The sequence below is a fragment of the Staurois parvus genome, unplaced genomic scaffold, assembly GCF_062004578.1.
Source record: "Staurois parvus isolate SC_StPar_1 unplaced genomic scaffold, SC_StPar_1.0 ptg000066l, whole genome shotgun sequence".
Lineage (NCBI taxonomy): Eukaryota > Metazoa > Chordata > Amphibia > Anura > Ranidae > Staurois > Staurois parvus.
This window is the reverse complement of record NW_028317862.1, coordinates 480,902-496,781: the sequence shown is the minus strand read 5'-3', so window position 1 is coordinate 496,781 and position 15,880 is coordinate 480,902. Positions and strand designations below refer to the sequence as shown.

Here is a 15,880-nt window from a genome sequence, read left to right as displayed (position 1 = left end):
AATTTATAAAAAAAAATTAATTATTAATTAAATTTAATAATTATCACTCAATTCTGCAAGTAGTTCTAATTTACTATGGCTGTTCTCTAGCTGGTCTAAAACTGCTTTTGACATAAAGGGATGCTTTTTGGACGCCATGGACATTTCTCAGTTTCCAGGCAGAAAGAACAGTAAAAATGCAGGCAGGGCACAGGACAAAGCACTAGGGACAAAACGTATGTGAAATGGTTTGGTACAGTAATGTTATACTATGTGATTTTAGTATATTTAGTGAATGTCACTTTTTAAAATTATTAACTTTCCCGTCGGTTTCCATCCCCCTTACGTCCCGAAGCACGCAGGGACCGGAACCTGGAAGACGGATGATGGCATCGGCCGGAGGAGATGGCCGGGGACGCTGCAGGGGGGACATCGCGGGGGCTCAGGTCAAGGTAAGTGAAACAGGGATCCCGGAGCAATGCTACAGGGTAATTCCGAGTGTAGCTGAGAGGACAGAGGATCACTGATCAACGGAAAGAGCTGAAGATGTCGGCTCGGTCATGTAATCAGCTGTGTCCAATCACAGCTGATCACATGTAAATAGGGAAATGCGCGGCATTTCTCTCCTCACGAGCTGTCACGCTGACAGCTCGAGAAGAGAGGAGAGCCGGTAATCAGCATTCCACAGAGGGGACATGTACACTGATGATCAATGTGCCCTGATGATCTTTGTAGCCCCTGCAGTGCCACCTGTCAGTGTCCATCAGTGCCAGTTGTCAGTGCTCATCCATGCCACCTGCCAGTGCCCATCAGTGCCACATCAATGCCACATTTCAGTGCCTACCAGTGCACATCAATGCCATATATCAGTGTCCATCTGAGCTGCCTTTCAGTGTCACCCATAAGTGCCAGTCAGTGCCACCCATCAATGCCAGTCAGTGCCACCTATCAGTGCTGTCAATCAGTGCCACCTATCAGTGCTGCCTATCAGTGTGCATCAGTGCCACCTATCAGTGCCCGTCAGTAGCACCTATCAGTGCCGCCTAACAGTGCCAGTCAGTGCCACCTAACAATGCCAGTCAGTGCCGCCTATCAGTGCCATATATGAGTGCTGCCTTTCAGTGCCCATCAGTGATGCCGTCAATGCCTATCAGTGCCACCTACCAGTGCCTCATCAGTGCCCATCAGTGCCACCTATCAGTGCCCATCACTGCAGCCTCATTAGCGCACATCAGTGAAGGAGAAAAATCACTTATTTACGAAATGTTATAACAAAAACGAAGAAAAAAATTATTTTTTTCAAAATTGTCAGTGGTTTTTGGTGTGTTTAAGAAAAAATAAAAAACCCAGAGGTGATTAAATACCACCAACATAAAGCTCTGTCACAAAAAAATGATAAAACTTTCATATGGGTACAGTGTTGCATGCCCGCGCAATTGTCATTCAAAGTGCAACAGCGCTAAAAGCTGGAAATTGGCCTGGGCAGGAAGGGGGTATAAATACCCTGTAGGCTAGTGCTTAAAAGGGATGAGGTGGCAACCCTAGCGAAATACTAGAGGCCTGCAAACGGGTATCTCCCAAGCTATTGGACCGCCTTATGCAATTACAGTATATATCAGGGGTGGGCAAACTTTTTGACTCGAGGGCCGCAATGGGTTCATATATTGGACCCGGGGGCCGGACCAAGAGTAGATGAATGATGTGTATGTGTCATCCATAGTAAGTATAGTAATATTCCCCCATAGTAAGCATAGTAATTAATCCCCCATATAGTAATTCATCCCCCATAGTAATTAATCCCCCATATAGTAATTCATCCCCCATAGTAATTCATCCCCCATAGTAATTCATCCCCCATAGTAATTCATCCCCCATATAGTAATTCATCCCCCATAGTAATTCATCCCCCATAGTAATTCATCCCCCATTTAGTAATTCATCCCCCATAGTAATTCATCCCCCATATAGTTATTCATCCCCCATATAGTAATTCATCCCCCCTATAGTAATTCATTCCCCATATTAATTCATCCCCCATATTAATTCATCCCTCATATAGTATTTCATCCCCCATAGTACTATTCCCCCCCAAGTAGTAAGCCAAGTCCCCCGTGTCAATTCACTTACCTTTGCTCCGCACGTTCCTCTCGCCGTGTTCCCGCGCCGTTCCGGTCTTCAGGGCGGACTGTGAGAGGAGCCTAGCTCCCCTCACGTTCGTCACGCTGCCCCGCCTACACACATCTTGACAGCCATCCTGACAGTATCAGGCTCCACGGGCCGGATTAAAAGGTCCGCCGGGCCGTATACGGCCCGCGGGCCGTAGTTTGCCCATTGCTGGTATATATTATTCACAGGACATACTTAACTCCGATACTCTGTTAGCTAAATTCTGCCTGTCTCATAGTGCATGATGCCCTAAATGCCTTATTGCTCCAGGCACATTTAGTCACTTATTCTGGCAATGTCCTCAGATCCAGGGCTTTTAGAAACAAATTGTTCAATTTCTCCATGACCACATGGTTTCTCCCCTGCAACCAGACCCCAAGCAATGCCTTTTGGGCTTTTGGAAATCTGATATGGATAAACATTCTATAATATTTCTACATGAAACTTTGTTTGCAGCTACAGATACATGGCCAAGATGGCGGCGGGAGCAGACACGCTTTAGGAGCTCCTGCGCTCCTAGCCCCAATCCGCTGCCATCCGGGCCGCAGCGGAACCCAGCGGGGCCCCTAAGACACTCCCGGCCCAGCCTGACCACCAGGGACCACTTCTGGACCTTTTCCCGGAGCCCCGGAAATCGCGGCCTACCCGCGCACCCGAAGCCGCGGCCTCGATTTTGGCCGCGGCCGAGCCGCGATCGGACCGGATCGCCGGACATCTACCCGGACCGTCACCGCTCTGCCCACCGGGTCCCGCCGACCTGCCTGCCTGCCCAGGGCCCTCCCCATCAGCCCTGGGTCCTTGCTGATCACCCTGGACCACCAGGAACCGGCACGGCCTCACGGTCTCCCTGGAGCCCTCCCTAGCTCTGGGACCACCCCAGACCACCTGGCACCCAGCCGCCACCTCGGGGCACCCAGCTGCTCGCACCCAGTGACCCTGCATGGGAACTGCTTCAGGCCTCCCAGCACCCTGCGGGCCACCCTGCACCAGCCAGCCCCAGACCAGGAACCTTTCCAGGACAACGCCGCACCTCCACTACCTGCATCGAGGGGATTCCGAAAAACCATGGGTCTTTAATGCCGTTCCAGATATTGCAATGCATTGTTGATGAGGATTCTCCCGTCCTTCCCATCTCTTGGCCTTTGCTTGGCAACTCGAAGTCTAAGCTCCCAGCTAACACCCCTGGACACCCAGCACCCAGCTACCGGGTACCCAGCTACCACCCCTGGACACCCAGCTACCGGGCACCCAGCTACCACCTCTGGTCACCCAACACCCGGACCACCCAGCGAATCGAGACGTCGCCCAGCGAATCGAGACGTCGCCCAGCGAATCGAGACGTCGCCCAGCGAATCTCCCAGACCCGGACCACCCAGCGAATCTCCAGTCACCGAGCCGCCAGCATCACCAGACACCTTGCCTGCCAACGCCCCCCAACATCGCACCCTACGTCCCCTCCACTCGCCGATCCACCAGACCCACTGATGCCCCCTCGGACGCCAGCATACTGCACCCACAGATTGCAGCCAGCCAGCTGCTGGACTCTACTCCCACTCTCCCCCTACAGAAGGACTCTAGTGGACTCCTCCACGGTGATATAGACTCTCCACATCACCTCGCCCTGACCCGTATCCCTTCACCTCCCCTGACCCGAACAGCACTGCACTCACCCCAGCATGCCACCTGCACTTCTCCTCCTCGTTTTCCTCTCCTCCATCCCAAAAATCGCCTCCCTCTACCCGCCCACCCCCCCAAAACGGCTCTACATTGCCCCTTCACTTCTGCCCTCTCCCCACTACGGCACTCACCACCTCCTCCTGGTACTCCACTCCTCGGTCGACCCACGTGCCACCACTACCAGACCCACACGCTCCTGCACCTCCCATTCCCATGCCACCCTCCTCACCCTTCTCCTTCTCCTATCCGCTGGGGACATCTCCCCGAACCCTGGCCCCTCACCACCTCTCCCCCCCTCCAGGGACCCCCCTGCTCCCGCCAGCCGCCGCAACCCCCTCAACCTCATACCTGTGCACCTCCTCCCCACATCCATCCCCCCTCTCTCGGTTGCACTTCTGAACGCCCGCTCGGTTTGCAACAAACTAACTGCCATCCATGACCTCTTTATCTCCCGCTCCCTCAACCTCCTAGCCATCACCGAAACCTGGGTACAGGCCACCGACTCCACCTCCCCTGCGGCACTCTCTCATGGAGGTCTCATCTGGTCCCATTCACCAAGACTGAGCGGTCACAAAGGTGGTGGTGTCGGCCTGCTCCTATCACCGCTGAGCACCTTCCAGGTCCTCCCTAACCCCCCCTCCCTAACCTTCTCCTCCTTCGAGGCTCACTGCATCCGGCTCTTCTCACCCACCCCCTTAAGGATCGCAGTGATCTACAGGCCCCCCGGATCCATAGCCCGCTTCCTGGATGACTTCGCCGCCTGGCTTCCCTTCTTCCTCTCCTCTGAGCTACCGACCATCATCCTCGGGGACTTCAACATCCCCATCAACGACAACACCCCAGCTACCTCTCGACTCCTCCACTTAACCACCTCCTTCGCGCTCACACAACACACTCAATCCTCCACCCACATCAATGGGAACACCCTGGACCTCGTCTTCTCCCACCTCTGTACCCTTAACCACTTCACTAACACCCCCTTCCCTCTCTCCGACCACCACCTCCTCACGTTCTCCATCTCCCCTTCCCCTAACTCCCCCCCCCCAGTGCGCCAAACCATCACCAGCCGCAACCTCCGCAACCTGCACCCGGCCCCCCTCCACTCGGCTGCCGACCGCTTGCACGACAGCATCCTTCCACTGTCATGTCCTGACCTAGCCACCACCGCGTACAACGACTCACTATCAGCCACCCTAGACTCTCTGGCACCCCTAACCACACGCAACATCAAACCCAGACCGCTCCAACCATGGCAGAACGACCACACTAAATGCCTCAAACGTCGCAGTCGTGCGCTGGAGAGACTATGGCGCAAAACCAGGTCCCCTCATGCATTCTCCCTCTACAAATCTGCCTTCCTCACCTACACCTCCTCCCTCCACGCCGCCAAGCAGGCCTACTTCGTTGACCTGATCAACACCCTCTCTAACTGCCCTCGCCGACTCTTCTCCACCTTCAACTCCCTGCTCTCTCCCCCCCCTCCTCCACTCAGTACCTCACTTACCGCCCACGAGATTGCCACTCATCTCCATAGCAAGATTGACGCAATCCGCAAGGACATAGTCAACTTGCAGTCTACCTCCCCATCTAGCCTCCCCCCTTCCATCACCCTCTCATCTCTCCCCTCCTCTGACCTTGCAACGGCACTGCCCCCCACCACACCCAAGGCCCTGCCTACCGTAACCCCCCCATCACTGCACTCCTTCAGCCCTACTACCACTGAGGAAGTCACCAGAGTCTTCTCAGAAGCCCGCCTCACTACCTGCCCCCTGGACCCTATCCCCTCTCAACTCCTCCGGTCACCCCCCTCTTCCCTCATCCGCTCCCTTACCCACATCTTCAATCTCTCCCTCGCTACTGGCGTCTTCCCCTCCCCCCTAAAACATGCGCACATCACCCCCATACTCAAAAAGCCCTCCCTGGACTCCACTGACCTCAACAACCTCAGACCAATTTCCCTACTGCCACTCACGTCCAAGCTCCTTGAGCGCTTGGTCTACGATCGCCTAAGCGCCCACCTAACTGACAACAACCTCCTTGACCCACTACAGTCCGGCTTCCGTCCCCTACACTCCACCGAAACTGCCCTCCTCAAAATCACCAACGATCTACTAACCGCCAAAGCCAAAGGCGACTACTCTGTCCTCCTTCTCCTAGACCTCTCTGCGGCCTTTGACACAGTCGACCACCCCCTCCTCCTTAATAAACTACTCTCCCTTGGCATCAGAGACACCGCTCTCTCCTGGTTCTCCTCCTACCTATCCCAACGCTCCTTCAGCGTTTGCTACAACGGCGCCACCTCCTCTTCCCTCCCCCTCTCTGTTGGGGTCCCCCAGGGCTCTGTCCTTGGACCCCTTCTCTTCTCCATCTACACCTCCTCCCTTGGCAAACTCATACACTCCCACGGCTTCAACTACCACCTCTATGCTGATGATACTCAAATCTACCTATCCACCCCCCACCTCACCCCCACATTCTCCGCCCGCATCACTCACCTCCTAAACGACATCTCTGACTGGATGTCGCTCCATTTCCTCAAACTCAACCTCTCCAAAACCGAGCTTCTCGTCTTTCCCCCTTCCCGTGCCCCCCCCCCCATCCTTTCCATCACTACCAACAACACCACCATCAATCCCGCCCCGCAAGCCAAGGTCCTTGGCGTCATTCTGGACTCAAACCTTTCCTTTCAACCTCATATCAAATCTCTCACAAACTCATGCAGGCTCCACCTCCGGAACATCTCCAAGATGCGCTCCTTCCTTACCCCAGACACCACTAAACTACTCGTTCACTCCCTGATTATCTCACGCCTTGACTACTGCAACTCCCTCCTCACCGGCCTACCCCAGTGCAAACTCACCCCGCTTCAGACCATCCTGAACTCAGCTGCCAGACTCATCCACCTCACCAGCCGCTCCACCTCTGCCACCCCCCTCTGCCTCTCCCTCCACTGGCTCCCCATTGCCCAACGCATTAAATTCAAACTGCTCACTCTGACCTATAAAGCCATTCACAACACTGCCCCTAACTACCTCACCGACCTGATTCCCAGATACCACCCTACCCGTACCCTTCGCTCTTCACAGGACCTCCTTCTATCTTGCTCCCTGGTCTCCTCCTCCCACGCACGACTGCAAGACTTCTCCAGGTCCTCCCCCATCCTCTGGAACTCACTACCCCAACCCATCAGACTGTCACCTTCCCTCCTCACCTTCAGGCGCTCCCTGAAAACCCACCTCTTCAGGGAAGCCTACCCCACCCTCACCTAACAGCCGCTGCCCTTCCCTCCTCCTTCCACTCCATCCCCCACAGCCATTTCCTCCTGTACCTCTACCCCCTCCCTCCTAGATTGTAAGCTCGAAAGAGTAGGGCCCTCTTACCCCTTGTGTGCTGTTTGATGTTACTGTACTGTTTCATGTATTGTCCCCCCTCTATTGTACAGCGCTGAGCAAACCCTTTGGCGCTATATAAACTCGATAAATAAATAATAATAAATAAATAAATAAGTTTGCAGCTAGGAAGATGATAGCTAGAGCTTGGTTGCAGGCTGTGCCTCCTACTTTACAAGCTTGGATGTCTGAAATTAATAATACTTTACCCTATCAGAAAGAAAGTTATCTATATTAACAGAAGCTGCCCGAACAATTATTATAAGATCTATCATAGCTGGTTACAGAACCACATGTACCTCCTAAAGAGTACATGTAGTTTTGCTACCTCTTACTGTGTTGTACAATTTCCTGCAAAAGTATTTATGTTAATCCTGTTATTGATATCCTCTCATGTGCAAAGACTCCAGGATTTGTGTATCCTGTACATTGTATTGCTGTGTATTGTGTATCTTAATTATTGTTTATATCTGTCTATTCTACTTTATATACTTACTGTAACTGTGACAGAAGTTACCATGCTTTGTTTGAGACTTTTCTTTTTACTGTTTTTTTTTTGTATTCGTTTATGTCAATAAACCTGGTTTCTTTGATAAAAAAAAAACATTTGATGACTATAAATGATATACTGTACACCAATACTGAAATGCACAATGCATCACACTATTGGCTATATGCGATAAAAAAACAAATACTGATTTACTAAAACTGGAAAGTGCAAAATCTGGTGCAGCTTTGCATGGCAGTCAATCAGCTTATAACTTCAGTTTGCTCAAATAAGCTTTGACAAAAAAAACCTGGAAGTTGATTTTATACAGAGCTGCACCACATTTTGCACTTTCCAGTTTTAGTAAATTAACCCCATAGTGTACCTTTCCTTTCCATGGTAAACCAGCAAAGGTGTTTGCATTTCGTTAACAAACATTAACACTAAAATCTTATCATCAAGTCCAACAGGTTTCTGTTCTAACTGCATCATCACTATGGCAGATACAGGAAACGGAGTCATAGTTTTATGATGAACTTTGAAATATCTATAGAAGGGAGCATCCTTATATCAGCCTTAAACATATGTAGGCTACATCGATGTGTGTATTGTTGGCTTTAAAATGGGTGAAGACATAGGACCTTTTGGGAGTCACTCCCACACCATGGCAGCTGTTATAAGGGTCAAAAGGAAGTATATCTACTGTTCAGGCCACTGAGTGTATAATTAATAGAAATGAGTAGGGATGAGCTCAAGTTTGGTCTACACTTCGGTCCAAACCCGGAAGGAAGATGCCACTCCTGCCCAATCAACTGTGGTCAGGGCATTCCCCACACTACAGATGCCTGTACACAGAGGCAAGGATACTCGGTGATCTCATATGGCACCATGGCTATATTAAAAAAAAAGTAATTAAGCTAATATGACCATAGGGCCATATTTGATCAATAATGTCAATAATGCCCTGGCCACAGTTGGTCCCAAGTTCGGGCCAAACTCAAGCTCACCCCAAGACATAAGGAAAGAAACAAATCTACCTTTGAGGTGCATTTCCGAACAGTATTAAGAAGCTCTTGCATCACCAGGTCAACACATTTCAGAGCTGGTCCTTTAAGCTTCACAATCTGCTTTTTCACTATTGCTTCAAATGCCTTATCCGGAGTAAACAATCCAGTTCTGTAAAAGAAATACAATACAAACTAAATAATCATAACCAAAGTTCTAAAATAAAAAAAACAATAATGGCTACTAAACTATAGGAACTGTCCAGAATTCAGTCTTTTTTTAGACTTTCCAACACTTTCCTGATCTTTACAGCATGTAATTGTAAGAACATAAATTTTCTTTCTAATAAACAAATGTACACTAATTGTGATCAAGCAATACTCCCAGTATGTATTACTTTCTGCAATCCACATGTAAAAGGATGCACAAGGGCACAATAAAAATACATCAGTGAAAAAAAAAGTGCTCGATGTTTGAAAGATTAGACAAAGTAAGTCTGCATTAATAGTTATACCTAAACTATGGGCAGATATCAAAGGCACATGATAATACAGCTGTAATTATTAATACACCATTATTTGTTTTATTGGAAACAGTGCAAGTACCTGAATTTGATTTGGTATTAACCACCTGCAGCCCCTGTACAGTCTGAATAGCAGAACAAGCACAAGGAGCCATTCAGGTATGCTGAAGTACAAGGAGTATGCTGTCGGTAGGATAAAGCAGTGTGTTGCTTCTTCTTTCACTGCTCAGACATAGAGTAGGGGTTGGGAGAGGCCATTAAAGGGAAAGGGAAACTGCAGAAGAAAAGATAAGGTACCCTCCTTTGCTACATAGCATCAATAATTTACACAGCGCTTTGCATATTATAGATTCACATCAATCCCTGCTCTCAAGAAGCTTACAATCTAAGGTCCCCATCTTACATGTATACATACACTAGGGTCAATTTGGAAAGGAGACAATTAACCTATAAGCATGTCTTTGGAGTGTGTGATTACCCAGAGGAAACCCACGCTATCACAGGAAGAGAGTCAAACTCCATGCAGATAGTGTCCTGACCTGCATTGGAACTGGGCACTGCAGTGCTGCAAGGTAGAAGCGTAACCACTAATCCCCAACACTGCACGTGTAGCCTGTGCATATATTTGTGAGTAAATATCGTGAGGATATGATTTCGTTGTCTGCACACTATTGATGCCCTGACATACTGTACCTTCATATCAGGCCATTCAGCCATTAAAAATTCATATTCAAAAATGTTTCTCCAAACCCTTGTGAAAATTATATTTTTGTCAAGCTTATCCAAATATGTATGCAGCATGTGTGTCATCTGGGAAGCTCCTAAAGTACTCTGTTGCACATGGCCTTTTATTCAATTTATGTACAGAATTAATCTATTTTGCTCTAATAGATTACCTAAGAGACTGATGAGATCAACTTATTTTAGTTGCTGCTATGACCCCTGCTGTTCGTTACCAGGAATGGCAAAATCCTTACATGTAACAGTATAACCATGAAAGTGACCATGTGCTGAATAACCATTTCAACAAGCTCCACAATACTGCCATCTTCAGAGAGACATATGCAGATTTATTTGGTTCCAAGGCCCATAAAGCCCCAAAAATGGCCCCAGGTACTATTTGGGATGAGCACCCAAGGGCTGGCATTACACAGTTTCTGATACAGGATAGCACCTCCCTGCATAACAGACTTTCAGAATACAATTACTGAAGCCAGGGTTGGCATTATACATTTACTGGAACCTGAGTGACATTATCTGCAATGGAGATCTTGAGTTATATATTTCCCAAGGCTGATATACTTTAACTGACACCAGAAACACATATAAAATGGCACTAATGCTGACCATAAACACAAAGCATGGTCAACTTTAAACAGATTTCAATCACAAATACGACAGAACAGTTTAAAGCAATCTATCATTGACCGTTTCTACTGTTTCATAGTTTCTCTAGTAGAAAGAGTAAAGCCTTCTTAGAACAGAAAGTATTCACATGTCCATCACATAGCCCAAATATAAGAATATGTAGTGAAATAAGACATGTGAATCCATTCTGTTTTAAGAAGACTTTAGTGTATAAAGCACTGATTTGGTTGGAAGGCTTTTGATTCCCTCACCACACTGTCTTATTGGGTCCCAAGATGCAATCCATAGAAGTTATGGTTTCCATACACTGTACTGATGATGGCCAAAAAGCCTGAAAAAGAGATATGCATGGCTCTGCCCATTGTCCTGAAATGAGGAATAATCCTCTTATTTTTGGGGTATGTGATGGAATGAGGCATGTGAATACTTTCTGTTCTAAGAAAGCTTTTACTGTCCTATTCACCAATTTGGTTGGAAGGCTTTTTGATTCCTTTAATCCCCTTCCCAAAATAACCTCTATATTTACAGTTTTGTTAAAAATAATAGCAGTCCAACATCACTAACCAGATCAATCACTATTTTTGGTATAAATTATATTTCTCCATGGCAAAAAATTTACTAGCAGGTGTAGCAGAGTAATAGAAAACCGACAGACCCAACAGTCATGACATGCATGCTGCTGATGCTGTGTAATTGAATCATTAATTGAAAGGGACCCGTTCAAAATAATAGCAGTGTGGAGTTCAATTAGTGAGGTCATTCAGTCTGTGAAAAAACAGGTGTCAAACAGGTGGACCTTATTTAAAGTGGTTGTAAAGGCTGAAGGTTCCAGCAATCCAGCGATGTGAACAAGAGCGATGTGAACTCGACTATCCCGAGTCCCTGCCTCCTCATTGGCTGAGACAGCAAGTGGGAGCCGTTTGCTCCCGCTGCTGTCAATCACAGCCTCTCAGGCAGAGAGAGGGGCAGGGCCACGCCACGGCTTCGTGTGTGAATGGACACACAAAGCAGTGGGTGCCCCCATAACAAGCTGCTTGTTGTGGGGCACCCAACAGGAGGGAGGGGCCAGGAAAACCTGTGGGGGACCCGAGAAAAGGAGGATCCAGGCTGCTCTGTGCAAAACCACTGCACACAGTAGGTAAGTATAGCATGTTTGTCATTTTACAAAAAAAAAAAAAAAAAAAAGAACCTTTAGAATCGCTTTAAAAAAAACGTTTTACATGATGAGTATAGTGTATTTCTCTCTGAAAATCTGAGAAAAATGGGTCGTTCCAGTCATTGTTCAGAAAAACAGCGTACTTTGATTAAAAAGTTGATTGGAGAGGGGAAAATGTTTATATACTGTATATGTGCAGAAACTATTCAGGCTATTCAGCTAAAATGATCTCAAATGCTTTAAAATGGCAACCAAAACCAGAAAGACGTGGAAGAAAATGAAAAACTACCATTCAAATGGATCGAAGAAAAACCAAAATGGCAAAGACTTAGCCAATGATCAGCTCCAGGGCAATCAAAGAAGATCTAAAGTTACCTGTGAGTACTGTTACAATTAGAAAACGCCTATGTGAAGCCAAGCTATCTGCAAGAAGCCCCCGCAAAGTCCCACTGTTGAAAAAAACAACATGTGCTGAAGAGGTTACAATTTGCCAAAAGACACACTGACTGGCCTAAAGAGAAATGTTGCAACATTTTGTGGACTGATGAAAGCAAGGTTGGTTTTTTGGGTCTAGGGGCTGCAGTTTGTCAGACGACCCCCAAACACTGAATTCAAGCCACAGTACACTGTGAAGACAGTGAAGCATGGTTGCGCAAGCATCATGATATGAGGATGTTTCTCTTACTACGGTGTTGGGCCTATTTATCACATACCAGGGATCATGGATCAGTTTGAATACATCAGAATACTTGAAAAGGACATGTTGCCTTATGCTGAAGAGGAAATGCCCTTGAAATGGATGTTTCAGCAAGGCAATGATCCCAAACACACCAGTAAATGTGCAACATCTTGGTTCCCGACCAACAAGATTGACGTTATGGAGTGGCCAGCCCAGTCTCAGACCTCAATCCAATAGAAAATTTGCGAGGTGACATCAAAAATGCTGTTTCTGAGGTAAAACCAAGAAATGCAGAGGAATTGTGGAATGCAGTGCAATCATCCTGGCCTGGAATACTTGTTCACAGGTGCTAGAAGTTGGTTGACTCCATGCAACACAAATGTGAAGCAGAAACAGTGCTTATAAAACTAAATATTAATTCAGTGATTTACAGCAATGCTAAATCTTCAAACATTTTTCAGTTTATACAGTAAATGTTTGAGTTTATAAAGCAAAATGCAGACACTGCTATTTTTTGAACAGCCTAACATTCCTTTTTCTTCACTTTCTTTAAATTACTAACAAATTTGAAACATTTTTCTTCATGTTTTGATTTGGAACAGAATGCAGTGTTACATAGTTAGTCTGGCTGAAAAAAGACAAAAGTCCATCCAGTTCAACCATTAAAAAAAAAAAAAAAAAACAACAAGTTATTCACAATCGGGGCGGACTGACCATTTGGAGACTCTGGCACTGCCCGAGGGCCCTGGGTCAGTAGGGGGCCCCATGAGATGCCCCTGGTACCTTTTTCATAGGCTTTTTTGAGATTGGCCAAGGACACAGGGGCCCCATGATCCCCTATTGCCCGGGGGCCAAATGAGTTGTCAGTCTGCCCCTGTTCACAATGCATCTGTGTGTTTGGGAATAAAAGCTTTTATAAGGATTTTGAGCTTTACTCACTTTATTTAAACACACTGCAGGTATGCCTGTGGTACGGATATACCACTGCTTTATGAATGGACCCTAAATTGTTCTTGCTAACACACTTTTTACCAATTATTCCCAAAGTATAATAATGCAGTATCTTTGTTTAGCTTTACTGACATAACACTGTATTCACATAACAAATATTACCTGACACCATGAATGTTTTTGATCGCATAACTAATCTCCCTCCGTAAGTCCTTCTCCTCAAATTCCACCTAGAGAAATAATTAACACATATTGTTAGATTGCATTAAAATACTACAGAAAATCTTTACTGAAATGTATTAATGCTGAATGACTTATTGTTTGGGCGTATCCATAAACGCTAAATAGACATACATATAGTTCACACTCTGACTAGACAGGAACAGTGAAATGACTGAGAAAGCGACCCCAGACATCTTTTTTATTTATACCTAGCTTAAAGAGATAATAAAGGCCAGGGGCGGACTGACCATTTGGAAACTCAGGCACTGCCCAAGGGTCCGGGGTCAGTAGGGGGCCCCATGAGATGCCCCTGGTACCTTTTTCATATGCTTTTTTGAGTTTGGGCAAGGACATAGGGGCCCCATGATCCCCTATTGCCCGGGGGCCCCATGAGTTGTCAGTCTGCCCCTGCCAGAGGCTTAAAGTAAAACAAAAAAAATAACAAACATGTTTTACTCACCTGGTGTGTGCAGTGGTTTTGCACAGAGTAGCCCCAATCCTTCTCTTCTAGGGTCTCCCACTGGAGCTCCTAGCTCTTCCCTCCTGGTGGGTGCCCCCACAGCAAGCAACTTGCTATGGGGGCACCTACTGCTCCTTGTGTCCATTCGCACATGGAGCCAAGGCTTGGCCCCACCCTCTCTCTCTTCTCATTGGCTCACTGACTGTGATGGACAGCTGTCAATGGCTCCTGCTGTTGTCTCAGCCAATGAGGAGAGGGAGTCCCAGGATAACCGAGACTCGAGTGCACATCGCTGGATCAATAGGGGGCTTGGGTGAGTGTTGAGTATTGGGGGGGGGAGCTGGGGGAGTTGCTGCACAGAGAAGGTTTTTTACCTTCATGTATAGAATGCATGAATGTAAAAGAGCCGCTACAACCACTGTAAAGTGGAACTTATCCTCCCCCGACCATCTTTTCTGCAGCAAAATAAAAAAAAAAAACAAACCTGTGCACTGATGCGCTGCTGGACTCCTCATAAATTTGGGAGCTGGAAGAGATCAGTGGCAGATTCCCGCACATGTGCACAAGTTCCACTAACTTCTGCAAGATGGACACTATAGTGCCCACTGTGTTAGTGCACATGAGCAAAAATAAGCTGCATGCATGTACCTGCACCACAAACTGCTGGCTTAGTGACACACCGCCTCCTGGAATAGCTGTAACACGGCAATCCCAGGAAGCAGTTAGGCCTAGGCCAGAAACCAGGAATTGCTTCCTTGCAACACAAATACATACTGAAAGGTGAAAAATGTAACGCTTTTAGCATTTGTGAAGAAGGGGGCAGGGACAAAATAATAATAAAAAAAAATGTATTACTGAGTTAAAGTGGTATTAAAAAAACAAAAAACAAAACTGTAATATACTGTATTGCAGCTTACCAATCCTTACATGTGGTGACTGCATTAGTTTTCATTATTTAGGCTTTTTTAAATGTTTATTTCACCTGGTGATCTGACCAGTAACATTTCCTGTCTTAGGGTGTCTGCATTCTGGATAAAGGAGTAAAGCAGATACCTTTGGACAGCAGCATTGTGAGTCTGGGGAGAGGGTAGTGTTAGGCCTCGTTCACACCATAAGCCCTGGTTCACACTAATGCAGTGCGGAACTTGCAGCGTTTTCTGTGCGAATTCTGCACCGCATCAGAATTGCACCCCGTTCATGCAAACTGCTGCGGGTCTGTATGTTAACAACACCCCAAAAGAGGTCAGCAAAACACGGTGCGATGTGCAGAATTGGATTGCATAGGTGTGAATACCCATGCAATCCGATTCAAGTGTGAACCCAAAAAAGGGTCCTGTACATTTTTGGTGTGGATATGGTGCGAATCACACCGCATACAAATCGCATGTGATTTGAACAGAAATGCGGTGCGGTTCCTGTGCGAATCATAATCGATATACCGCACCACACATATGTGAACCCAAGCTGAATGTAGAAAAGAAAAACTGATGGAAACTGATGAGCAGGTTTCACTTGCAGAGACATCAGTTTTCATGTGCGCTCCAATGAGTTTTATACACGTTGCAGTTTCCTGCGCAGAGAAAATCTGTACTTGATACTAGTGTTGTGGTGTGAACAGGGCACATAGGGAACAACTGATTTCAGTTTTCCCTTGCTGAATGCGTGCAGAAAAGCTGATGTCTCTGCACCATGGTGTGAACGAGCCCTTAGACTAGCAGATTAAGTTAGACTTGATTATCAAACTGAATCTGATCTCCAGCTAATACTTTATAAGCAGTTACAGCAAACAGTTTTTTTTTTTCATTTTAGAATAAAGGT

General features: G+C 47.0%; 1 protein-coding gene across 1 annotated transcript in view; it reads right to left on the bottom strand.

Annotated features, from left to right (window-relative positions):
• Nucleotides 1-15,880, bottom strand: part of DNM3 (dynamin 3) — a 421,129-nt gene that overhangs the window by 354,709 nt on the left and 50,540 nt on the right. Inside the window, exons 9-10 of the mRNA XM_089668875.1 lie at nucleotides 13,543-13,610; nucleotides 8,736-8,874 (exon numbers count right to left, since the gene is read on the bottom strand). Coding sequence (XP_089525001.1) covers nucleotides 8,736-8,874; nucleotides 13,543-13,610 — 207 coding nt within the window. The remainder of the gene's footprint in view (nucleotides 1-8,735; nucleotides 8,875-13,542; nucleotides 13,611-15,880) is intronic.